Genomic DNA, 27556 nt, shown 5'->3' on the forward strand with positions numbered 1-27556 from the left:
TTCACTGAGGCCACCCTGGAACAATTATTTAATCCAGGTGTCTGTCTCACAAATTGCTATGATTCCAACCATGAACTGACATGTCCAGCTGCTGCTGCTGCTGCTCCTCCTCCTCCTCCTTCCTTCCTTCCTTCCTCCTTCTTCTTTCCTCCATCATCCTTCCTCCTTCCCCCTTCTTCCTTCTTCTTTCTTCTTTCTTCCTTTTTCTTTCTTCTTTCTTTTTCTTCTATTGTTGGTTTGAACTCAGTGCCTGAAGGTTATCCTTGAACTCTTTTGCTCAATGCTAGTGCTCTACCACTTTGAGCTACAGTTCCACTTCTGGGTTTTTACTGTTTAATTGGAGAGAAGACTGTCATGGGGACTTTTGTGTTGGGCTGGCTTTGAACTGTTATCCTCAATTCTCCATCTCCTGAGTAGCTAGAGTTACAAACATGAGCTACTAGAGTCCAGCTTCATTAGTATTTGTACGGTAACACTGATGAATTCTTTGTTGTATGGTTAGTTTTATCAATATTATTTTACTCTGAAACACCAATTGAAAAACTTAAAAACATGAGCCAGGCGTTAGTGGCTCATGCCTGTAATCCTAGCTACTCAGGAGGCTTAGATCTGAGGATCACAGTTCAAAGCCAGCCCAGGCAGTAAAGTCCGCGAGACTCTTATCTCCAGTAAACCACTAGAAAACCAGAAGTGGCGCTGTGGCTCAAGTGGTAGAGTGCTTGCCTTGAGCTGAAGAGCGCAGGAACAGCACCCAAGCCCAGAGTTCAAGCCCCACAACGGACAAAAAAAACCAAAAACATGATAACTAGTTCTTAATAAACATACATCCTCATATTAGCTTCTATACATTAGATTTTGGCATATTGGTGCAAACTGTATTATTATTTAAGATGTCATTGAACTTCAAATTTATCTATCTTTAAAAATCATTTTGTGTTTTCATTAAGAAAAGTAAAAATTTTCTGAAATTATTTTCCTTTAGTTTGAAAACAATTTCAAATAAACATGATTTTTAAAGTTAATTACAATTAATTACAATTGTGCACTAAGATTAAGATTGGCATCAAATTTATATATATTTATATTTATATGCTACTAATAGCCATATTAAAATAAGAGCCTGGAACCAATAGTTCAAGCCTGTAGTCCTAGCTGTTTGGTAGGTTGGGAATGGGGGAAATCACAGGTCAAGTTCAACACAAAAAGAAAAGTTTACATGACCCTTTCTTATCCCATAGCTGGGCACAGTGGAATAGAGTGTGCCTATCATCCCAAGCTATGATGTAAGCCAGCATAGAAAAGTCCACAAAACTCAACTAGGGAAGAACTCACCCACGTTGGAAGTGACTTCCTACCCTCAAATTAAGTAAAAAGCAGAGCTAGATGTATGGCTCGGTAGTGTTGTGTTAATCCTGAAAGCACAGTACTGTGAGTTCAATCCCATAGTAATGTCCAAGAACAGAATACTAAAATGATATGGTAGCTCAGAGTATAACTTTGTCTTTTGCAAAATGTGAGGTTAAAGCAGATGATCTTGTTTGTGCTTTTTCAGATATAAAAAACTGAGAAGTAAATTGAGGCACCCAAATCTTTGTTTCATAAGCAGGAGATACAAAGAATCTATGTAAATAACTCATTCAAATATTTATACATCCAAACCTTTATGTGCCAAGAGCAGTGCTTGCGATTAGGAATTTAAAGGTGAATAATATACATTCCTTTCTCTAGTAGGTATCCAGTCTTTTGGGAAAACATCACTGAAATTGTAAATATTAATTATAAAATGAAGTTGTAAGTTCATAGAGGTTTTTCCAAGGAGGGGGAAATTTTTTTAAGGAATAATAGACTTAATTCTAATTCCAAGAAGGATAAATCTCACAGAAGAAAGTGACATGATAGAAGTACATTCTAGATATATAGTAAAAAAAAAAAAAAAGTCCGAATGAAAGCAGGGTTTGGATTGTTATGGAAGTTTTGCTATGTTTGGTGTTTTGAGTATTGCATATGTGGAAGACTTGGTGAATGTCTACATTGAAAGCAGAACAAAGAAGGTCTGACAGTGTAGAAATTAGAGTGGTAAGAATCTGACAATAGAGAAAGATGATCTTCCATGTGTGGGAGCAAACAATATTAACTTTCACAAAAGGTCATGTTAGTGAGGCTAAAGGGAGGAGAGCAAATATGAAAATCAATTCTAGTTTAGAACTGAAGGTAAAATCAAGCTAAACATGGTGAGAAAGAGATGAAGGAATAAAAGATGACCTCAAGATTTCTGGCATAGAAAACTTTGACTAAATTAAAAAAACTTAGGAAAGAAAATGAGAGCGATGACATATATTTTTTAGTTTAATAGAGAATGCACAAGAGAAGATGCAACATAAAAAGCTGGATATAGAATTTATGTACAGGGCTGGGAAGGTGGCTCAGTGGTAGAGCGCTTGTCTTGCATGCCAGAGGCCCTGGGTTCAATTCCTCAGCACCACATAAGCAAAAAGAAAAAAGCCGGAAGTGGCGCTGTGGCTCAAGTGGTAGAGTGCTAGCCTTGAGCTGAAGAGCTGAGGGACAGTGCCCAGGCCCAGAGTTCAGGCCCCATGACCGGACCAAAAAAAAAAAAAAGAATTTATGTACAGACTAGAACCAGGAGCTCTGTCATCATAAAGCTATAGATCAATGGTTGATGAACTACTCTCCATGCCCCCAATCTGACTTACCATTTACTTTTAAAAATCAAATTGTTGTTGTTGCTTTTTTAAAATGCAGCCACACCATTTGGTTACATTGAGCTACAACAGGAAACTTGAGTAATGAAAATGTCTGTATGTCTCATGAAGCCTAAAATAGTTATTCTTGAGATCTGTCTCAATAATGTTTGCCAAGCACCGCTGTGGATGTCAGCTGAAACTTTGAGAGTGAATGAAATTCTGTAGAGGAATTGTCAAGACAAAAAATCCAAGAGATTCGCCCATAATGCCTAGCATTCCTTCTGAGGATAATTACTTCTGACTCCTTTAAACATGGAAATTGATTAGAAAAAGGTTGCATTAAGTGCTGATGTTTATAATAAAGCTCAAATAAAGTCTAACTTTTCTACTACCTCACATGGCAATAAATGAAAAGTTATTATGAGAGACAAGGGAAACAACTTGTGTATATTTCAACGGTTAAAAAGGAGAATACAAGCATACATTTTAAACTCAAGTATTATAACCACTGTGAGAAACTAAAATCGAAGTACCACTCCAAACTTGTTTAAAACCTGAGAGCCAAGCTCACAACCTAGTAGGATTAGGGATCAATAAAATGAACAAGGTGTTACAAAATAAAATGTCAATCCAGAGCTGTAAAAAATGCCAGCATTGGCTCTATTGAAAATAGTAAAACTGAATGAAAATGCTATTACTTTATACCATTGTGTTTGTGTAGTTCTTTGCCTTGCTCTACAAATATTTCAAATTATAAAATTTTTAACAGTCACGGAAGAACTAGTGGAGTGGGAAGATCAAAAGTGGGATAGATACTTTTCACTGCACACATTGTAATTTTTACTGTCTACTCCATTTTGTACTTTATGCAAGCCTTACCTAAAAACATTAAAATTGAATCCTATGTTTAAAAATACATATATATGATATTTCAAACAATTCTATTGACCTTAATGAGAAAAAATGAATAAAGCTTTGCAAAAAATAGACAATTATAATGATATGTTAATAAATCTTGTGTAAAGATTAAATAAACAAATTTTGGATAGTAAAAATCCCAAATAAAAATAATATACTGAACTACATTGTATATTAATTATTTTATACATCAAAAACACAATTCAAAGCTTACAAATGAGAGCTATTGTATAAGAGAAGATATTTGAAATTTATATACAATGAGTCAAGTATATAAATCCATAATTTTGAAGGATTTCTATAAATCTTTAAGGAAAAAAGAAAACTAAATAGAAACTTGTGGTAAGTCTTGAAAAGTTAGAAGGGGACAAACAAGGATTTTGCTGCAGTATTTTGACCTGGATGATGTTTATAAAATTATTACCTTATTTGAAAGAATTAGTGTGTTTAGACTTCACAGTAATACTTTCCATTCTTTTGACATCTTCACAAAATAAGATGTCCACATGGCCAATAAACATGAGCAGCATACAAATCCAAACTAAAATGAAATAACACCGTCTATCAACTGGAATGGTTGAAATTTAGAATTCTGATAATACCAAGTGGTTAGAATCTCTGCCAGATCCAGTTTTAAGGAATGTGTGTGTGTGTGTGTGTGTGTGTGTGTGTGTATGTATGTATTCATTAACTTGATCTTGTTAATCTCAGAAAGAAAGGGCTATTTTATAGCTACTTTCTTGTTCAAAGAGATTGGTTGCTTGTTCACTACCACACATGTAGTAAGAAGAACCAGAATTCCAACCAAGGTATTCTAACTACTGTTGATTCTGTGTGAAGAGGTATGAAGAAGGAATCAGGTACAAGCCTGTGTCTAGTGGTAACATTGAGAATGTCATACAGATGGAGTTGAGTCTAGTTCTACATGTATCCTACTGGATATCAATATGTGTATTAGGGATTTTTTTTTACTGTAGCCTAGAAAGCTGGAGGCAACGTCTTCAAAGTAACAAACAATGAATGTGGGAGGATAAAACTGGAGAAAAGAAAGATAAAAATGAAAGGATAAAACTGGAGAAAAAAAAGCTATTCCAAGTGAGTCCAATCCTCTAGAGAAATCTTCACAACTACTGATAGACTGATATACTTAGGTTATGGTAAACAGTTGTGTTGCCTAGAATACAGAATTAGGGAAATATATTAGTCAGATTTTTGTCATTTTAAAGAAATACTTAAGCCAACTTTATAAAGAAAAGAGGCTTCTAGGCTGTGACTGGATAAAGTATACAATATCATATGCAACTGCTAAAACTTTAAAACTGTAAAGTTGATATAATTTTTATTATTGAAACCACTGTTAAAAGAGTAAATATTCAAACAAAATATTAAAAAATAAAAGCATGTGCTTTACACATGATGACATTTAATGTGAGTACTAAAACTTTAAACCCCATTTCAAGTGCCACATGAAATTCACAGATCTGGATATTTAAGGGCACAACACCAGTGTCAGCTTAGCTCTAAGGGGGATCTAATTAAAGACTAAGTTCCCATGTGGGAAGCTGAACCACGTCCAAACCATAACAGAGATGAAGAAGCAAAGTACCATGATGTGAGCTACATAGCTTTTAGTTGCACTTACACTTCGGACCATGAGACTTTAACCAAGATCCCTCCTACTAATCTAATGGAAAATGAAATATGTTGGATGAAATAATCAGCAGCCCAGTGCTGAATTTGCAGACCTAAGTATAAAGCCACAATGGATATGTCAGAAGTCTACTAGGGTGTTATTTATTTAAATTTATTTCTTGGAATTGAGCACCACCTTAATGGCCTGAAAGTGTTAATGTATGTCCCAAAGTACCTAAATTACTCCCTAAATGTAATTTATGCTGGAGAATAATCAGACTAACTTGATTTAGAACAGCAGGATATAAGTTATGCTGAACATAAATGAAACAGCAGTGTAATTTTAAATACAGCTTGCATAGTGAATGAGAATTTTAATATTTGCAAAATTTTAAAAATTACTTGATTTATTATCCATATGTTTACACTGACATTTTTTGTTCTTTAGTTTGCTCTACATTTCCTCTTATTGCTAAGGGAAAATGCAACATTTTCCCTGAAAATAATAGAGAAGATAAAATATATTTATTCCCATGAGTGCTATTTTTAATATCTCTTTATGTTTCTAATTGTCTCTGCTGTTCTCTTTGCTCATAGACAGTTTGATTAATGGAGTAAGAGGAATTTAAAAGCACAGTGGCAGATTAATGATTAAATTTATAAATGTAACATTGTAAAACAAGTAAAACTATCTATACACACACATATATATACATATATGTATATATATATTTATGTAGGATGTTCCTTGAGAGGAAAGAATTTGAGTTTATAAGTAGTCATGATAACAAATGTAATTTTACATAGTAAATTCAAGAATATGTTTATACTCTGCTATTAACAACACATATTAAATGCAAAAGTATATTTAAATTTTTATTTGACACTTGAAATGGAGTTTAAAGTATTATTACTCACATTAAGTGTCATCATGTGTAAAGCACATGCTTTTATTTTTTAATATTTTGTTTGAATAGTTACTCATTTTAACAGTAGTTTTAATAATAAAAACTATATCAATTTTACAGTTTTTGAAGTTTTAGTAGTTGCATACTATATTGAATCCCTATCTATTTATCCAGTCACCGCATAGAAGCAGTCTCTAAGGGTGTAAAATTTTGTGAGGTTGCAATTAGGAGAAAAAGATCCAAAAGAAAAAAACTTTGGTGCTCAATGTACAAATTTCCAAGTCGTAATGCACTAGCAGGAATTTAGAAGAGCTATCACCAGTCCTGTTTGTGTGGAGAGATCATTTTCTGTCACCTTTTTGAGTCTGGAAAAAAGGTTGTAAGTGGAGAACTCAGGCTTTCAATCTGCTTCCTCATTAGTTCCATTTCTTTATTCCAGAACTAGGAGGGCAATAATCAACTCTAAACATTCTAAAAGTTTTCTTCCCTTTAATAAATACAGAATAAAGACAACCTACAAAGAGGCTTAGGGGTCAGAGTTGAAGGACTCTTGATGGGATCTAGTGGCTAATAGTACTATAATTGCCAGGATGCTGAGGGGCAGCAAACTAAGTGCAGCATTGGAAATGTTTAGATTATATAGCACCCTGGGTATCCGTAGAACATATGTTGGAGAAATTTTCTTCTCCTAGTAGCTGCAAGTGTTGATGGAAAGATAATTCAGCTAACTGGGTAGGAATAAAAGCAAACCAAGAAAGTTTACTTACACATTCTACAAAGGTAGATTGTTAAATTGTGCAAAATTATGCTCCAGACATATCAAGAATTAGAATATGACAATGGCAGTAAAAAATTATTTTTAAATTATTTTTAACTCACGTGACATAAAAAGTACAAAACTAGGCAAAACAGAAGAAATATAATGAAAATCAAAATTGACTGTGTAATGTCACCAAGAAGGAACAATGTTAATTTTCCTCATAGCTTTTGTGATTCTCTTGACCCCAATCACATAGTTTGACTGTGAAACCTGCAATGTGGAATTCTCTTTTAAAGGAAATAAACAATAAAGTGTATTCTTGGGACATTTATTGTCTATAATATGCCACTGAAATATATGCCTACTAAATTATTTGTGAACATGCAAAAATATTCTCAAGATCATTGTGTCACTGAAGGATAGTTAGTCGTTACTGATTAAGTATAAAATATTATTAATTCTCAAAGGAAGATTTTTAAACCAGCTATAGTTAGTGACTATGCTTCCATGTACTGCCCTTCACATGAGGCAAATACTGTCTTGTATATACTTTAAAGTTAAACATACAGTGATTTATTAATTACAATGTCTGTCAGAATGTAATAGATATAAGACATATGATTAAATTTTAGGTATTTAATAAAGATGGAAAAAATGGGAAAACTGAAAGTATAGTATTCTTTCATAGAATGGTGATAAATCCTGGAAAATGTCATTCCACTAAAAGAACATGTAAGGTAGTGAAAAGATGTCATTGAGATCAAAGATCTGGTTTTGAATCTCCTTCTTGCTTCTTAATCTTTTTGAACTTTTGGCAAATTATTCACTTTTTTGGTTTTCTCCATTAGAATATAAATCATAATCGTTATGTTAGTGACATAGTAGTATAAATCGAAGAGGCTAATGTCTGGCTCATAGTAACTGTTCAACAAATGTACATTTTGTTCTTTTCCTGTGAAAGAAGTAGGTAAATAAATACAGTTATGTTTTAGCTCTGATATGTGAAATTCCCCAATAAAGGTAAAGGTCTGATAGGATAGTATAGTTTTCAAATGTATAACCCACTGAATCTTAAAGACTGAAAGAAAAAACTTTTACTGTGAGGCAACCTCACAGCTAGGAACTTTCAAGATAGCCTATTGCTAGCAGATTCTTTCTAGGGCAAGCCACAGGAGACCAAACAGATTATATATCCCATCTTACTTTATATTCATGATTTTTACTTTGAGTGTCCATTAGAATTACCTGTGTGCATTTAAAATAACAGATGTCAGAATCTAGCAAAGATACTAATTTTATAGTTCTGTAGTGGAGCTCTAGTATTTTGTTGTTGCTGTAGCTGTATTGTAATACTCAGGTTATTCTTTATATCCAACCATCTTCAGATGTAGAACCCTGGTTGTTTATTAGTGTCTCAATTTCTTGTATGACTAGAATATAAACAAATAAATATCTGCTTCTTCATAATGTATTCATATGTGATATTAAATCAATTGTTTGTACTAAGCTCCTTCAGCATTCTAGTTTGAAAGATTTAATAGATACAACAAAGTAAAAAGAACAAAGGAAGTTAGCACCCATCTTATGGTGTACACTATTGAAATATCTAGTGGGTTAATTTCTTACATCTGAGTCTAATGACATTTGTCATTTTGGATACTTGATGATCTTAATGAATAAACAGTTTTGATTCATGAATGATATTGAAACTGATAAGCTTAGAGAGATTTAGATTTTTAAGCCAAAACATTTTGAAATTGAATATACAGCTGTCAAATAATGTGTTAACTGTTAACACATTTAAGAATTAAATATAATTACATAAAATTTCAAACATTCCAAAGGTGATTTTATATTTATTTCAATCAAGAAATATAGTCAGTTTTAAGGGAAAAATTAGTCTTTAATTTTGTAGCATCTTATTTCATCTTAATTATTATCTATATTAACTGAAACTGTGATCTACAAATATGAGAACTACCAAAATGATAGCTTCACTGATATATAAAAATGTGCTGTTTCCACAAAATCATTTTTTATAATCAATTTATTTTCCTTGATCTTTATTTTCACCTTCTAGGAGATTTGACAGATCTGTGGAAAAATGGCGGCGTTTTCATTATGATATGAAGATATTTAACCAATGGCTAACAGAAGCTGAACAGTTTTTCAAGAAGACACAACTCTCTGAAAATTGGGAACATGCTAAATACAAATGGTATCTTAAGGTAAGATTTTGATATTTTTCCCCAAATTGTCTTTATCTTCACCTTAATATTGCAAATGCTTTACTTATTTACCTTCAGATTGTGAAGGAGGATTGGATTTATGTTACTAATTTTTTTGTTGTCATTTTACATATTAGAGAATCATCTTAATGATCATGTTGGGGGACTTTACTATGTGCTTTTTATAAAAGGAAGACATTCAGCCTAGATAGGACTTGGCTTATCTGATGAACTATGAAGTATAATTGCATCTGTGATACAGGGAAGCATCTTACCGCTGGGTATAATGTGGCTTTATGGTAGTGCGTATGTTTTTACCTGGTTTTGGAACCTGTCCAGAGAAGAATTTGTTCTATACTTGCCAATAATGTGGTTGCCATAAAATTACAGTTCTGTTTCCCTAAAGACAACTTGTGGTGATGTAGCAGTATTTTTATATATTCTATTGACAAAATGCCTTCTGAGATAGTCTCAAGGCCAAAGCAATGCATAGTTAATTGTTGCTATTTATTGACTTTTTATGGTTTATGTTAATGGAAGTGCAATGTATGGATTATAACCAGTGTAGCATTTAATGGTAATTTCTCTTTTAAATATGAAGTGAAATAAATTGCACTGTAGGAGATCATTTTATTTAATAAAATTTGTAGTTTAAGTATGAGAAATACTGCGTTTCTTGTATTGAGGCTAAAGTAGTTCTGTAGCATTATTAGCTTAAGTTTTTCCTGTTACAATTTTTGATCTAGTGGATTTGAATTAGGTCCAGTTTTTAATGCCAGAAAATACTGATTAAGAAGAGGAAGGCAAAGAAATGATATTAAATAATTTAAGCATTTAAAAATGTTAGGCTCATAATAGCAGTATGATAATCCAACTTTATAATTGTTCAGTCTCAAAATTTTTGAATAGTCAATGTGCTATTTGATATTCAGTAATGAGTATTTAAACACACATATATGACATAGTATTTAAACATACAATGTGAGCACATTAAAATTCTGTACAATTATAATCACATCAATCAAACTTTTATATACCCAACATCAGCCTTTGAAGAAAGAAAATTCATGGATTTCCAGTCTGTTATCATAGAGATGAATTTTGACCTAATGTAGCATGACAAGTTCTCTTCCTGAAGGGCATAAATACATTAGTGTGATATGGATTTTCCTTTGTAGAAACATAAACCTCTTGAATTTCCAAAGTCATCTGACATAAGATAAATATAGTTCACAGTTTATGAATTTAATATAAACTTATTGTGAAAAATAAAAAAATGTAGGGGAATATATTTACTATCGTTCTGCTTCCCAAAAGGTAGTTGTTTATTTGGGTGAGGGGAATAAGAAGGATAAAACCCACAGCCTTGTACATGCTAGGCTCAGGCTCTATCATTGAGCAACACCCTAGTGTGGTTTCTGGTACTTGATATAGATTGAGTTTTTTGAGAAGGTGGTTCTATGATGGAGATGAGCATATGGAAGTTTTATAATGGAGTGTTTTGTGAGTCAACATTTCGTGTGTGTGTGTCAGGATAAAGTTTTCTTTCTGACTTTTGTGCTTACATTCTGTTAATTTTATAGTACCTATGAGTATATCATTTCTATGATAATTCTGCAGTCTTTTAGCCATTATCCTAAAAGAGAGCCCAAATATACATATTTAGACTGAACAAAATAACCACACTACTCGCTGATATTATCTTTGTTTCCTTGACAGTCTTAGTTTCCTCTACAATTCTTTTTTATACATCTATAATCTAACATTTGCTATGCCTACCTGTGATTAATGCCTTCTAGTGTAGACTTTTCACACCATTCATGGTTGTTGCTTTTATCTCTTAAAATGTAATTTTATATTTTATATCTTCTATGTATTTAGTCAATACTTTCTTTATCTTCTTGGAGATATGGAATTCAGATATAATAAATCTTATGTTGTCTTTGTGAGTTCTAAGTCATTTTTAGTTGATCAATTTTTCTCCTCACTGGGTACTATTGTGATGTTTCTTTAGATATTAGTAACTTCTTATTGTGTGTCAGACATTGGGACTTTTAACTTCTTGACTAGTTGATATTTTTGTATGCAATACATTTTCTTAACCTTTCTTCTTGGATACAGCTAATCTACTTGGTAGCAGCTTGATATTGTGTAGATCTTTAACACATACTTTATTAGTTCTGTCTAGGGTTAATTTTTCCTACTGCTTAGCCAAAGCTCTTCTCATCACCCTGATGCCCAGTGAATGATAACATTTTACACCATGGCTCATGGCCAAAGGCACTACTCACTACCCAAACTGAGCTCTGGTAATGGTTTGCTTTAGTCTTTTTACATGGTTTGTTCCCTAATCTTGGATAGTTTTCTCACTAACATAGCCTCATTTAAAAACCAGCTGTAGACTGGAACAGAGCTATCTGTAGATATCCAAAGTTATCTCTCTGTGTTCTTTCTTTCTGTCTAGTATTCTAGTATTCTACTAGACAGAACAATTTGATGGCATTTTATTTGGTAATATATTTTAAAGATATAATCCTGTAATTTTATAATAATTTCATATGTCTGAGGAATATTGAAAAGTTCTCATTTCTTCACTGGGAAGTTTAGTTGAAACTTATAAACATTTGCCAAAAATTTCTCCTTTAGAAAAGTTTTAAAAATCTATTTTTAGTCAGTTGTATTCTTTTTAAAATTTTATTTATTACTATTGTGAAGGTAATGTTAAGGTTATGGTTACATAAGTCAGATAAAGAGACCATTTTTTTGAAGTTTTCCCATCCGGTTCCTACCCACAATTTTTGTATTTCATTTTCAACACAGTATGTGGTAAGTATCACTGCTGCATTTGTTAACCCTTTGTCCCACCCTTTCGGTGCCCCCTTTACCTTCTCAAAGACAGATAAACAAACAAAAGAAAATGAAAACAAAAATGACATTAAGGAAAAAATATCCCTTGTTTCCACCTTCTATAGAGAGTTTATACTGTCAGATGCATATAACTGTTGCACCTATGTGATCCTCTATAGAGAATATCTTCCTTTGGTCTCACTCTGTGAGAATGCCTAGGGACCTGTATAACTTCTCATGCCCCAGTGTACTTTTTTCTTGTACAATCCAGTTTGCTTGTAGATTTATAGGCACATTCTAGCTACCACAAATTAGCAAAACCATGCTTACTTCATTTAATATATTTTTTTCCAAGTCTTTTTGATGGATGAGTAGTATACCATATTTCCGGATCCATTTGTCCACTGAGGGACATTTGGGTTGACTCCATATCTTGGCTATGGTAAACAATGCTGCGATGAAAATAGTTGTACTGGTCACTTAAATGTGGTCTTATTTAATCTATTGCTTTCTTAATTTGCATATCAATGAAAAATTCTAGACTTGAAGAGAAAACTTTTGTAGCTGTCAGAGGTCATAAATCCTATAAACATTGATACATTTGTTTCTTCTTTAGTGATTGTAAGCCAAAAGTAATGTACATGTACACACATCTATACATCCACATGTACATTAATAAGCACAAATGTAAAATACTCAAGGCTATGTTAAATTTCAAAATAAGATTTTGAAAAAGGATCCAGTAAGATATTATAGGAAACCTCTACTTATGGGATGTTTAGAAATCTCAGCTGTCTTAGTAATCATTTTTAAATTTGATTTTATAATCAATGTAATGTATAGAGGGATTACAGTTACATATGTAAGGTAATGAGTACATTTCCTGTCAAACATTGTTACCCCTCCCTCATTTTTCTCCCACTTTCCCTCCCCTAACCACTTCCCAAGTTGTAAAGTTCATTTCCCACATATTTTCTCGTGTGTATCCTTGTTTCATTGGCTTGCCCTTTGTCCTTTGTGTCACTATTTTGTTTCTCCCCTTCTCTTCCCCAATTCAGATAAATATATACACATACAAGACACAGGGTACCAAAATCAAATACAGTGACAACAGGGGATAAACCAAAGGAAAAAGAAATGAAAGAAAAAGTACATTACAAACAATTATAACAAAGTAAAATCTCTTGTTTCCATATCTTGGAGTTCATTTGCCCTAGCCTCATCTTATGTATTCATATGTACATAGCTATTGAGCTATTGTGATCTCTGCTAGGGCTATCCTAGACATGTACTATTTATTACGAATGAGGGAGAATATGGAGCCAATGTTTCTTTGGGTCTGGCTTACTTCACTTAGTATGAGTAATCATCATTACTGATTAATAATGAATAGGAGAGTTTAAATATTTGCTGTGAAATTTTCTTAGGAAACAGGAGGTAGATGGTTGCTGCCAGCAGCAGATTTGATGACATGAACAATTAATGTTTACTTTGAGGGAATTCAACCAAGTAGCCAATGTACTACAAAATACATACAGATCTAAATTTGAGCTTGGAGACACACACATAAAGTCTAGATAATAAACAGAAAAATATTCTTTATATATTGTAAACTTGTCCATATTTATTGCAATGAACTGCATTGTATATATTATTTTTACTTCTAAGAAGAGAGATTAGTGCCTAACTGAGGCTCTGTATTATCATTTAGAATAAAATAACTTCTAATACCAGAAAGGTGGTTTGGCTCCATGTAACTCAAATATTTTTCTCTGTCACAAAAGAGTGATAAAATTAATTGTATTCATTTATAATATTGCAGAATATTCCAAAGCAATTGACCATGTTACCATGGAGAACGTCTTAAAAAATATCATATTGTTTGACTGGAGAAAATATCAACTATAGAATATGCCATTAAAATTAGTTTGTCAGTAAATCTATTCAGTTATCTTTATATATATTTATGTGTTTGTTCAAGAAGTAGAATTCAAGTAAATGGAGAAATGCCATCACCTACTAAAATATTGATATGTCACATTGGACTCTATTAGAGATTTGGAACAGTGGGTTTATATTCCAGTTTATTTAGCTTAAAAAATCTTTAGCTTGAAGAATCTTATGAATTTGTCTTAGATCTTTCTTTGTCTCTGCTTTCTCTTCTCTAAACTTTAACAATTAGATAAATAGGAACCATTTAGTATGAATAGCATTTTTCCACGAAGTAATTACACATTAAATGTAAACCTTAAATAATTACCCAATATAAGTGATTATATTTATAAAAAACTAAAATTCTTTTACTGAATTATTGTCCTCAACTATATGAAATGTAGAGTGACCTACCGGGAAATTCCATTAAACTTTATTCTCATGAAATGTGCTGCTATCTTCTCATAGTGTATCTCTTGGATTAAAAATTGAAGAAAGTTCCAATTCAGCCCAACACATTCGCCTCAGATAGCTGACACTTCTGCCTACTCATTTTCTAGCTAACAAGAAGAAAAGTTAATGGAAGTTTTCAGAGAGAAAGCTGAATACCATGAAGCAAAGTTATGAAAATAATGTTAACTCATATGATGACAAAGTGAGTTGGTGTGTCATCAATTACCTTGAGTGAAAACAGGAAAGTAAAAATCATAAAATGCTCTAACATTTGAGTTTAGCCTATTTTTCTGGACTAGAAAAAAGTAAGTGTTAACATATGAGCTGTTATTGAATGGGACTGAAAAATTGTCACAGTTGCCAGTAAAAATAATAAAAAAAACACTATTAGATTTAGTATTTAACAGGACTAAATATTCTTCTTATAAATGGAAAATTACCCTGCTTGTTTTATAGGATAAGGTTGCTTAGTGAACCATATAAAATGAGTGCTTTCTAAAGAATATTTTATGAACAAATCTGAGGCTTTGAGTCTTAAGAGATGCCATTTGAAATCAACAATCAGCAATGAGATTGTGTACATGTACTTTTAAGGGTTTAAGTCAACAACAAGAAGCATAGAGAGTCAAACAGCATTGTGATATTTTGATGTAAATTCACTGCTAGTTTTAGGAAAAATAATTTTTATTAGTATTAAATTAATCAGTCTTCTGGGATCCCCATCAATGTTACTATATTTCTGCTTCATAATTTATATTATACAGTGATGTCAAATACATATATTTTGATATGAGAAATTTTATTAAGACTGTTTACTTTGAGATGTAATAATAAGTCAAGTTCATTAGGATAGGCTAAAACTTAGGTCAACATGGATTAAATATAGTGTATTTGAATGCTTATATTGTTTTACCATCAACTATCATTGTCAGAAAAAAGATACTTTTCTTTTCCTCAAATTCAAAGTAGGCATGGAGAATGGCAAATTCCATACAAACTCATGTGATTCTTTTTATGATCCCTCAGATGGGGAACAATGAGTGGGTAAGAAAGAGAGGGCACTGGTACTTGCAGTTGGGGAGAATAGCAAAGAAAGAATACAAAAATGTCAAAGACAACTTAAGCTGTTCTCCAATTTTGCCTTACCTTGGCTATTTGTGATTGAAGAAAGTACTTTGTAAAGGATCCAGCTCTGATGAGTTTAGATTCACAGAGCACAATGGAATTGAGATGACTCCTGGCCAGAAGTTTGAAACAAGTGTGCGTATGAAAAGGCTCCCTTCTTCTTAATGGAAATGCTCAGGGTTTTTCATTCTTCTCATTCTACTTTTTTGTGCTCACAGCCCCAAAAAACCTTCATATAGCAGTTGCTGCTTTTGAAAAGCTATTGGTTTGTACAGAAACGATGAATGTTAAAGGGATGCACATAGGTCACTGACAGGCTCTACAGAGTGAGATTTGTATTTTTATTAGGATTCATTTTAAGACTCTTAATATTTGATTGGTAATGTAACTCCCACAAAAGACTCTATAAGATAATTGGCATTATATTAATACAGATCAAATTACCCACTACCTCAAAAAGGCATATGGTATAAAGGCTAAATTGGATACAAGCATGCTTTTCTATATAGTCAGTTTTTACAGTTCTGATTTCACCAGCTGGCTGGTGAATTTGACGGCTTCTTAACAGCCACACTGCTGAGACTCAAATGCTGATAGAAACTTTGATAGAAAAATCACTTGAGTAAATATTTCTGCCATCTGTTGCCCTTCTTTGGGATCCCAAAGTTAAGAAAAATTCATACTATCACTAGCAGTAATAAAATTTCAAATGATTACATTTTGTGGTCACAAAACTATCCTGCTTTATGTAACTAGAGGATGTGCACTAACATAAGGGAATCAGCAAGAAAATTTATTGCTAAGACAATTTGTCTCTAGTCACTTGCTTTAGAGTTACAGCGATTTATAAGGAGGGGAACACATTTTAATATGAGCTTTTCAATGTTATTATTTGGTAGTGGCATGAGAATTCAGTCTCTTAATACAGTTAAACAGTTGGGCACTTCATTCTTTCGTAAATATTGTTAGCCTTTTATTGCTGCTTAGAAACTATTCTCCAACTTCTTGGCTCCCATGAATCTTTACAGAAGTAGCAAATGACAGATTTATTGGGAGTTTAGCACAGTGTAGAAATTCAGAGAGGGGCTTTAACTGAACCCTATCTTTCATAAATAATTGTATTAAAATATTTGGGTAATTTCAGTAGTTTGTTCTTACGAAACTGTTGTCCAGCATGACATATTTAAGAAGATGACAGATTGTTGTATATTATAGGAAAGAACCAAGAGCCCAAACTACAATTTACTTCAATAAACATAGAAATAGAGAGCTTCTTAGCATGTACGGAAAACAAATCATTCCTAAAGGATCCCCAATGTTACTCAAGACAAATGAGAACAAAATGTGGAGCATGCAGATTATACATCTCAAATTGAAACAAAGAGTAAATTGCTCACATCAGCATAGAAATACTGAGAAACAAAAGTAGATAGTTAAATACACATATTAATATATGCACTTTTTATGAAATAACAATACAATGAAAATGTTCCAGACATATTGCCTTTCTTGATATTCTCAGTATCTTCTTACCAGGCCTTCTAATACTTATTTCTATCTTTTTATTTTATTTTATTTTTTATTGTAAAAATACTGTACAGAGTGGTTACAATTACATGGGCAAGATAATGAGTACATTTCTTATCAAGCATTGTAGCCTCCTCCTTTGTTTCCCCTTCCCATCTCTTCTCATCCCTCCCCCGCCCTCCCACCCAATCCTCCCCGCTCCCCCGCCTCCCGGCACCAAAGTTGTAAAGTTCATTTTCAACATAACGACTTGTACTTCTCATTGTTGCAATGGGTCCACCTGTAGCCCTATTTAGACGATTTGTTTTTCCCCTTCTCCTCCACAAACTATACCGACATCAAATGCAGTGAAAGCAGGGGTTATACTATGGGGGAGGGACATACAAAGCAACAAAGAAATAATCTTATAAATGTGTTAGAAACAATTGCATGAAAGAAAAAAACATTTGAATACTTATCTTGGGGTTCATTCCCTTAACATCACCTTATCTGACCTTTTCTGGTTGACTCAGACATATACTAGATATTGCAAATAGGGGAAACCATGGGACCTATGTTTCTTTGGGCCTGGCTTACTTCATTTAATATATTTTTTTCCGAGTCTTTCCATTTCCTAACAAATGGGGCTTACTTTTTTTCAAGCCTGAAGTTTGAACTTAGGGCTTCCTGGTGATATACTTCTGAAAAGTAATGCCAGCCCTCTTTCTCACTGGTTATTTATAGGATAAAGTCTTGCCTCCTGCCCAGGCACTTGCTTTAGTTATGATATGCCAGCAGTCTACTAAACACTGAAAAGACAGCTGCACACTATTGCATGCAGTTTTCCTCCCTGGAGACAGAATATCTCAGACTTTTCTACATGAGCTGGCCTAGTATCACAAGATTGAACCCAGCTATGGGTTGAAAAGGAGGAGTGGGGGTGGGGGGAAATTCATGTGCTTTTCTCTCTGGCTGACCTTGAATCAAGTTCTTCCCATTCTCAGCCTCTCAAGTAGCTAGAATTACAAGCATGAACCATAAGTGCCTGCCCTTAATTTTCTTTTTCCATTGAAGATACTACATTCTCCCCAGCCTATATTTTCCATGTCTCACTGTCTCCCATTTTTGTTTAGCATATATCTCTTTTTATATGTCCTCCTGTTCCAATGTCAGAAATCCTTTTTGACAACTCATATACAAGCACACATATAGGATTGCCTTTAGTTCAAATTATCCTCTTTAACAATAACACTGCAACTTACCAAAATTTTGATATTTACATATTTCTCATGTGTATCTTCCACCAGAAGGGAAACTGTCTTTCTTACTCACCAATGTACTTCAGTACAGAAAACCATTTCTTCATATAGTGAACATGCATCAATAAATAAGATTTATACTTTCACTGATTTATTTTTATTGGAAAAATATTCCCAAATTTGTCTTTTCTCCCTTTCTTGTCCTTTTTTTGTCATTACATTCCAAATATTCTCTTCTGTGTACAAAATAAATAAATTTCTCACATTTGCTGATAGTTTAACAATAGTCAGATTGCATTCTCTTACTCATTAAATTGTATCTGAAATAACAGAATACATTAAAAAAAAAACTTCTTGTGGGCTAATTCTTTAAAAGGCAGATATTATTTGCTGATAGGGACATAGAGGTTGACTAAGAACCTACTTTCTACCAATGAACTCATGATCTCATGAGTTCAGCATATTAGGCTAAGGTAGAAGTAAAGTATAGTTTGTGAGCACTCCAGAAATGACAAGATCTAGCCCATAGAAAATGATGCTTTATTTAAAAAAAACATTAAGTATATTTTTGTCTTTCTTGATATTCATCTATTATATCTCTGCCATTATCAGCCTTACTTTGGAAAACATAAATGTGGGAGCCAGGTAAAAATGTAATATTGTAAAAGGAAGTATTCAGGAAAAGCCACACATAAACCAGTTATACAAAGAGAGTGAGGAAATATTTTACCATAAGTTGTAAATTTTGAACAATGGAAAAATTGGCAAATTCTAATACAACATGACTATTCACAGTTTAGTGTGCTCAGGATGAACTATTCATTAATTTGAATAGCAAGTGTCTAGTCATACTAGTAGTAAATTTTCCTACTGTGTAATGAAATTATTGATATAGGCCAGAAACTGAGTTGTTGGTAAACAGTGTAGTAAGACTCTAATTGACAAAATTTTACTTGAAATAACTTTTTATTAATGCCTTCTAATCAAAATTAACAAGGAAGAAAGGTTCAAAGATAAGAGCAATTAAATATAGTGATGACTATGAGTGCATATTTGTTTGTATGATAGCATTTCCTCAAGGGCTAACAGGCTCATTATTATTCCTATTTGCCAGTATATAACATTGCTTTATGAATTTATGTAAAATTTATAAAAACATATTTACATACTATCATGGATCTAGGATTTCATGTGATGTATTGTTCATGAGTAAATACATGTGATGTCACTAGAATGCTTGCAGTAAAATTAATGATTACATATATACTTTTTAATATTAGTATAATATTGCAAATTAATATTTATCACATCAATATCCAGTTCTTTGAGAAGGGCAAGCAATGGAGATGAATCCTAGCAGTCACTTGTGGGTTGTTTTTTTTTTTTAAATTTTTGCCAGTCCTGGGGCTTGAACTCAGGGCCTGCGCACTGTTGCTCAGCTCTTTTGCTCAAGACAAGCACTCTACCACTTGAGTCTTAGTGCCATTTCCAGCATTTTCTGTTTATGTGGTGCTGAGGAAGTGAACCCAGGGCTTCATACATGCTAAGAAAGCACTCTACCACTAAGCCACATTCCCAGCCCAGTCAATTGTTTTTATAAATAAAGTTTTAGTGGAACCCAACTATGCTGTTTTATTTACATATTGTTTATGGGTACATTATAGTTACAAAGGCACATCTATATAGTTGTCAATAACATTACATATCTCCTTTAGAAGGTCGAAAAATGAAAAGTTACAGTACAAAAGTAACTTTGATCTTTTTTACAAACATTCTTTTTATTTTGTGTAACAGACTTGGATTTAGTCCATGCTTATAAAAGACCTGTTGCAACAATGAGAAGTACAAGTTGTCATGTCGAAAATGAACTTTACAACTTGAGGGGGGGAGGATTGGGTGGGGGGCGAATGAGGATAGGAAGGGATGGGAAGGGTAAACAAAGGAGGAGACTACAATGCTTGATAAGAAATGTACTCATTATCTTGCCCATGTAATTGTAACCCCTCTGTACAGTATTTTCACAATAAAAAAATAAATAAAAAAGAATCTGAAAAAAAAAATACTGTATTTGATTCTGGTGCCCTGCATCTTCTATATACATTTTTCTAATTTGGGTAGGGGAAAGGAAATAAAATGCTGAAACAAAGATACAATTTGACCCATTGTAATAATGAGACGTACAAGATACTATGTTGAAAATGACCATTACAACTTTGGGGGTGGGTGGGAGGGAGGGTTGGGGAGGTGGGGAGGAAAGGGATGGTCGCAGAAAAACAAAGAGGGGGTAGCAGTGCTTGATAGGAAATGTACTCATTACCTTACTCATGTTACTATAACCCTGCTGTACAGCATCTTTATAATAAAAAAATTTTAAAATAGTCATACCATCATAAAAAGAAAAAATCAAATAATTAGTTAAGTCACATTCAATTCCAGAATTAACAGTTTCTAAGATTTACTTTCAAATATCAAATTATTATGTATAGTTGTGGGCTGTAGTATTAGACTCTACTCCCATTGCTAGGACTTGGTATTGAATTTAGGGTCTCAGAGAGGCTACTTAATCACACAGCTGAACATCTACCACTTGAGCCATGCCTCTACCCTCAGCATTATTAAGCTTTGCTACATGTACACATGATGCAATGGTCACATCAATGTAGTTAGCATATGTATAGCAACTATTCTTTTGTCTGATGGTATCACAAGTTCTACTTGGAGTTCTGATCATTCTTCAAGGGATTATACATCAAATGTATTGCCATGTTGTATAACACTTTTAGAGGTTGTCCTGCTGGAGCTTTTTTTCTCACCACCCAAGTGGTGCTAAATATAGGTCCTACAATAATGCAATTGTATTTCCTCTTGAGATTTTGAATGTTAAGGTAAATTATAAGCTTGGTGTTCATGTATTCTAATGGAAATGCCTCAAAAATCAATAAGATACATATCATGTGATAAGCTGCTGGCACTGAGCGTATTCAGATCTGATTATTTCATTTACTCTTCCATATTGTGAACCCCTTCATTTCCTCACAACGAATCCCCTTATTGGCATGTATGATTTGTGGTGCTTATAAATGAGAAACTCTAATGTATGTATAGTGTCATCAGAGTAACTCTTCTAGCCTGGCTCCTTTTGTAAAGAAGGTTGAATTTCCCTTGAAGAATCTGTGAAACATAACCATTTACATGTAATGAAGACTTTGCAATGCTTTGAGATTGATGTGCAATTTCTATTTGACAAGAGAGAAACAATTAGGATCAATAGTGGTCATATATCCCAGAATACCAATGTTACTTCCACACTTTAAGTGTTGTTGGATCATTATATGAGATTCATAATTTTGTCCTGTTGTATCCACTTTTACATTACCATTCAGCCTTAATTTATTATACCCTATTAAAAGTTTTTAGGTAATTTGTTCTTATTGCTACTCAGACATTAAAATGTCTGCAGGCTGTGAAAATGAATAAATTTAATGTGCCAGCATAGTTCTCCAAATCTTGGCTTTGCTACTAATAGTACAAGCTTATATTGTATTGTAAATCTCAGTTAACATGGATTTATTTGAAAATCCTATTTTATTGCTAATTTTAAGTATTGTAACACATGCTTGAAACATTTTATTTCCAAATTTGTATTTGTTGTTTTTATAATATTTGGCTATTGTGTTTACCGATTATATATTTTTAATACTAATAATAGATTGTTGAAACAACTGTTACTCAAAAACAAAGTGATTGTCAAAAATAATAAGCCAAATAGCATAATTTGATGGAGGCATGTGAACATTTGTTTAAGACATATACTGTAATGAACAAACTCATTCAATCCATAATTCATACAGATTTGCAAATTTAATTAGGTATCCAAGGCAATCCATACAAGAGTGCTCAGGGCAATTCAACCAATACATGAGCATCTAATATAAATTCATTAAAAGAAGGCTGAACTGGTGAAATGTTTCATAGTCTCCTTGGGATATTATTAAGAACAGAAAGTTTGAAATAAAATTACAATATTACCCAGAAAAGAGAAATAGGTGACTATTCTAGCTCATTCTGTGTGCTATAAAAATACCTTTGAGTGACTAATATTAATATTTACACATTTATTGGCTCATAGTTCTGGAGACTGAGAAGTCAATGTCAAGTTGCTAGCATCTTATTAGGACCTTGTTGGTGTGTTTATGGGAAACAGGTGGAGAATGGAAGAGAGACAGAACCAAGTTGTATGTCTTTCAATTTAATTTATTTTTACTCTTATTATCTTTAAATATTTGTACATAGGAGTTGCCATTTAACAAATCAGAATATACTTTATCTTCAACATTTTCACCCACCCCACCCATCTCTCTCCTACCCACTCTTGTTACAGTCTCTTCTTACTTTTGTAGCATATTCATTGGATTCTATTGTGATGGAACTAATCTTATTTGTGAGCATAAAATCCTGACGTCCTGATCATGTATTAAAGATTCCAGCTCTTAATTCTGTGATCATAGCCACTCATTTCTAACAAGAGTATTAGAGATAACAAACGATAGCAGTTACATTCACCAGTACCACAAGACATGGGGTTAAGGAAACAACCATTCTTGCATCTTCCCATAACATTACCTGTGTATTAAAAAAAATCTATGAACCACTACTAAGCATACTTTCAGCATTTATCTCCAACATTTTCATCAATGTCACATAGCCTTTACCAAACAAACTTACTTTGGAGCTGCTCTGGGTCAGACCATTTCTAGGTATTTAGCTTAGGGAAAGTGATAAAACACTCATCTACTTTCAGAAAATCCAAGATTACTGAAGTTGAAAAACATTTAAACATTTGAAACATGTAAAGATCTATGTAAATAACAGAGAGAAGTGCAAACCTAGGAAATGCAGAAACATTTGAAAAGTGGTTGTATGAGGGAAAACTTTGATGTATAGTATAACAAGAGTGGGTTTTGGTCACATAAAGATGTATAGAGCGAGGTGCCAGCAGCTCACACCTGTAATACTAGCTACTCAGGAGGCTGAGATCTGAGGATCATGGCTCAAAGCCAGCCTGGGCAGGAAAATCTATGAGACACATATCTCCAATTAACCACCAGAAAACCAGAAGTGGTGCTGTGGCTCAACTGGTAGAACACTAGCCTTGAGCTGAAGAGCTGAGGGACAGCCCCTAGGCCCAGAGTTCAAGCCTCATGACCGACCAAAAAAAAAAAAAGTGCATAGAAAGAAGTCACGAGAAATAATGCTACAAGGATCATTTCTTCTTGTGTTGAGTTTAATTTGGTTTATTCTGTTTTGGTACATTTTGTGTATTTAAGCTGTTAGGCTAGAGTTTTATAAACTGTGAGTTGTGAGTTTTGTTGGATGTCCAAATAATTCAGTATTTAGTGAAACAAAATAGAAGATATAAGGGCTCTACTCATAACATTGAACAGTTTAATTGTTAATAGTTTGTGTGTGTGTGTGTGTGTGTGTGTGTGTGTGTGTATTTGAAGATTTCTGTTTGAATGTCGCAATATAGCAATATGATAAATATAAGGAAAAATTTAGAAGTCATACCAAGAAATGAATAACTTGGGAGTATCATCAAACATAGTTTCTTTTAAAAAAAAAAAACCTTGTGCAGAGGATATAATACAATAGTTATTTAAATGCAGTAGATTATAAAGTTGGTTTAATGCATTGTATTTGCATGTTATTTAAAAATTTGCTAGAAAGTCACTTAAGGTGACTTTCAAAAAGTTTCAGCAAAATTGGTTTATATAAAAGTGTTCTTATTCTTATAACTCTTGTACAGAATCTCTGCAATGTTAGATGTTTTACCAGATTCATAAGGCTAATAACTGAAGGTCTTTCTGTACAAACATCATATGACTTCATCACCAGCTAGAATATAGAGACATTGACCAAAATAAATTAAATCATAGCTCTGCTTAATAAGCATTGAGAAAACTAATAAGAGTACTTGCCACCCACTGTAGTACAGAGCCTTCCTAAATGTCCCTAAGCATAGTAAGTTATAAAGATGAAAATCATTTCATCTCTAAAGCAATATTGGTTGGTGAAGAGTATAACTAATTAAACACTATCTTGTGTTATTATCAGCAAGGCTGAAACACAATATATTTATTATTGTGGGTAAAAGTTGTCCTTCTGCATTAAAAGGAGCCATTTTTAAATAGATTGTATTTGCATTATTAATGATGATGACAGTAGTCAAAATATAGCAAGATACTTGTAAAGCCCTTCGATTACATTGCCATTCTTCTATTAATCTATTTAGATGTGTATTTCAAGGCTCCTTTGTTGCTGTAAGACACCTGTTACTGGTGGCAACAAGATATGGGGCCTTGCATTTCATTTTCTTTCTAAGAATTTGTTATTGTATGTAATAATATTGTAATTTAAATTGTTTATTGTAACAGATTCTATGATGTTTTATACATATATTCAATGTGCTTTGATTTTATTCAACTAATTCTTATCATTTCCCTCTCCTTGATTCAGAATACCAGTAGACACTTGGCAAGAGAGCAACAATTTAGCAAGCAGCTCTTCTATAGGGTATGAGTAGGTATATTGAGAGCACTTTGTGAAAAGCATTTTAGGATACATAGATAAGTGTATTTTAGGCAATAAGTAACAGTTTCTGAATGTGTTTAAGAAAAAAAAAGTGGAGGGGGAAGAGATGTTCTTTTGATGATAACCTTGCTTAAAATACATACAGTTAGTTACATAATACATATATTATGACTTTGGTTAGAACTGTTAAAGGAAAACTGTTAACTTGACATATTGAAAAGTAGTTTCCACTTCAGCATCCATCTGAAGGTGTTTATATTTTCACATGAAACTAAAGCAGCAAACATGACTGAGATAGACTTATTATGATCATAAATTACATACAAATCTAATAAGAAAGACAATATTGCTCTGATTAAAAATGCAAGGAAGAAGCTGTTATTTTGAGTATCTTTCTCAGCTTGACTCAAATCAAATATTAACTTCTTGCTGCCAACGAACTCTGTACAGAACCGTGGTTACCAGCATGGACTCCTAGCAGGCTGAATTTTGGCAAAGTATATCTCTCAATGTATAAATTAAACAAATATTCTTGGACCTACTCTGTGCCAAGCATTAAGTGGTTCCCACAGGAAAACAAAATTGGTACACTTTTCATAGAGTTCTCAAAAGGAATGAAAGGGACTTTCTGTGGTCAATTTATTATCCAAACTTTCATCTTTTATAACAAAATTTCTCATTGAGAATGATGGTCCACCATAAAATTGTCAAGATTGAGTAGTCATTCAGCAGTTCTGCAAGCCTTTTAAGAACTGGTTGGCCCACATAGTGAATCTGATGCCAACATGAATTGTATAATGATACTTTGTCTCAAAATAGAAAATGATCATTTAATTTTTTTCTCAATTAAATTAATTTTTTGAACTGACAGTCAAAATTCTGTTTATGCTGCGCATGCTGGTGGTTAATGCCTATAAATCTAACTATTCAGGAAGCTGAGATCTGAGAATCACAGTTCAAAGCCATCCTGGGCAGTGAGACTCTTATCTTGACTTAAATACCAGAAAACCAGACTTGGTGCTGTGGCTTAAATTGACAGAAAGCTATTGAGCAAAAAGAGCTCAGGGACAGAGCCTAAGCCCTGAGTTCAAGACCTGTGACTGAAACAAACAAACAAAAAACTTATGTTTATGACCTATAGCATATCTAGTTGGTTCTCCATGGAGAATCTGAATATCTTAGTTTAGAATAAAGTCCAAACCTAGGGCATAGGTGACTTGTGCCTGTAATCCTAGCTACTCAGGAGGCTGAGATCTGAAGATCATGGTTCAAAGCCAGCCCAGTCATGAAGCCTCTTGTCTCCGATTAAAATCCAGAAGTGGATCTTTGGCTCTAGTAGTAAAGTGTCATGCTTGAGTGGAAAACCTCAGGGAGAGTGCCCAGGCCCTGAGTTCAAACCTTAAAACTGGCTCAAAAGAAAACAAAAAAGGAAAAAGAAAAAGAAAAAAGAAAGGAAAGGAAAGGGAAAAAGAGTCCAATACACTCATCAGGGTCATAGTTTTATAACACAAAATTTGGGATGATAGGTAGGTAAACAAATAGACACTGTATGTTATAGATATATATGGGGAAAATAGTTGAAAGGCAGATGGTGGTAGAAGGACTAGGGACCATCCATCCTTCCTGGAAAAAAAAATTTTCCCAGCCTTTTTCCTTCCCTCTTTTCATTCCAAGTCAAAAGTGAAAAGCTCACAGTTGGTGTTAGACTTCAGAAAATACAAATATAAACAGCTTTCACTCTTCTCCAGGTGATTCAGATCTAAAAAAATAAGTTCAAAATCAATGGTAACAAGATAATTTGTGAAATAATTGGAGGGGGTGTGTTTTTGAGTTAGGAATTGTAGATGTTCTTAATATGCAGCTGTAAATCCCTTCTGCCTTCCCAAAAAGAAAGCATAGAAATGAAATGTGTGGAATCAGCTGTATTTAGTGGTTTGTCACTGAAAGCCAGCAAACTGCAATCCTGGCTCCTGCCAGTGGCTTGGCACCCCACAGCCTTAGTGAAAACAGACTCATTCAAAGGGAAAACAAGTGAAATAAGTGGAGTTGGCCACGGGGAGTACTGGCAATTATCAGTGTTTAAGTGAATGTACAGGGTCCCTGTAGTTTACTCAACTTGAAATCTGTGGCTCAACCCCTAGCTGAACTACTAATTATTGATATCTATCTATCTTGATGTTGCCTGAGGAGAAGGTTCTCAAAGGCAATCAATGTCCAAATTATACTATGTATCTTAACTGTGGTAGTTATTGAATTTTAGCCAACATTTGCTATTCTTTCATTTATAGTATGAGAAAACAGTATATTGAAAATTACTCTCACTGCCCAACTTGCTATGTTGTCACATTCATAAGTGAATGTCAATACATATACACGTCTCATATTCTAAAGTTTATTTAGTCCCTCATTGTATATCATTTTGCTATTGACAGAAAAGTAAAAGAAAACACCATTGATTGCTAGAATTGTTTTGTCTTTAATCACTGAAATTCCTTTGAATACTTAGGATCATGTATGCATAAAGAAACATGAGCAAAATAGATATTTTCTGTTAAACATTTTTTTCATTTTATAGATGTAACACAGGCTTATTTTAGAAATTTTGGAAAAGAGAAAAAAATACAAAGAAGTTAATTAATAATCTTACTGCCTATAGCCAAAGTGAAATTTTATCAAGAAACAATTTTCATGTAAA

General features: G+C 33.2%; 1 protein-coding gene and 1 long non-coding RNA gene across 2 annotated transcripts in view; both read left to right on the forward strand.

The window, feature by feature from the left end:
- The window catches only part of Dmd (dystrophin), a 1242252-nt gene that overhangs the window by 184815 nt on the left and 1029881 nt on the right, over positions 1 to 27556 (forward strand). Inside the window, exon 16 of the mRNA XM_042692421.1 lies at positions 9001 to 9148. Coding sequence (XP_042548355.1) covers positions 9001 to 9148 — 148 coding nt within the window. The remainder of the gene's footprint in view (positions 1 to 9000; positions 9149 to 27556) is intronic.
- On the forward strand, positions 13150 to 26703 carry LOC122118592. The gene is made up of 3 exons (XR_006149416.1): positions 13150 to 13283; positions 19763 to 19776; positions 26693 to 26703. It is a non-coding gene; the product is annotated as an uncharacterized LOC122118592 (long non-coding RNA).

This window comes from Dipodomys spectabilis, unplaced genomic scaffold (assembly GCF_019054845.1).
Source record: "Dipodomys spectabilis isolate Male_0828 unplaced genomic scaffold, ASM1905484v1 ptg000156l, whole genome shotgun sequence".
NCBI lineage: Eukaryota > Metazoa > Chordata > Mammalia > Rodentia > Heteromyidae > Dipodomys > Dipodomys spectabilis.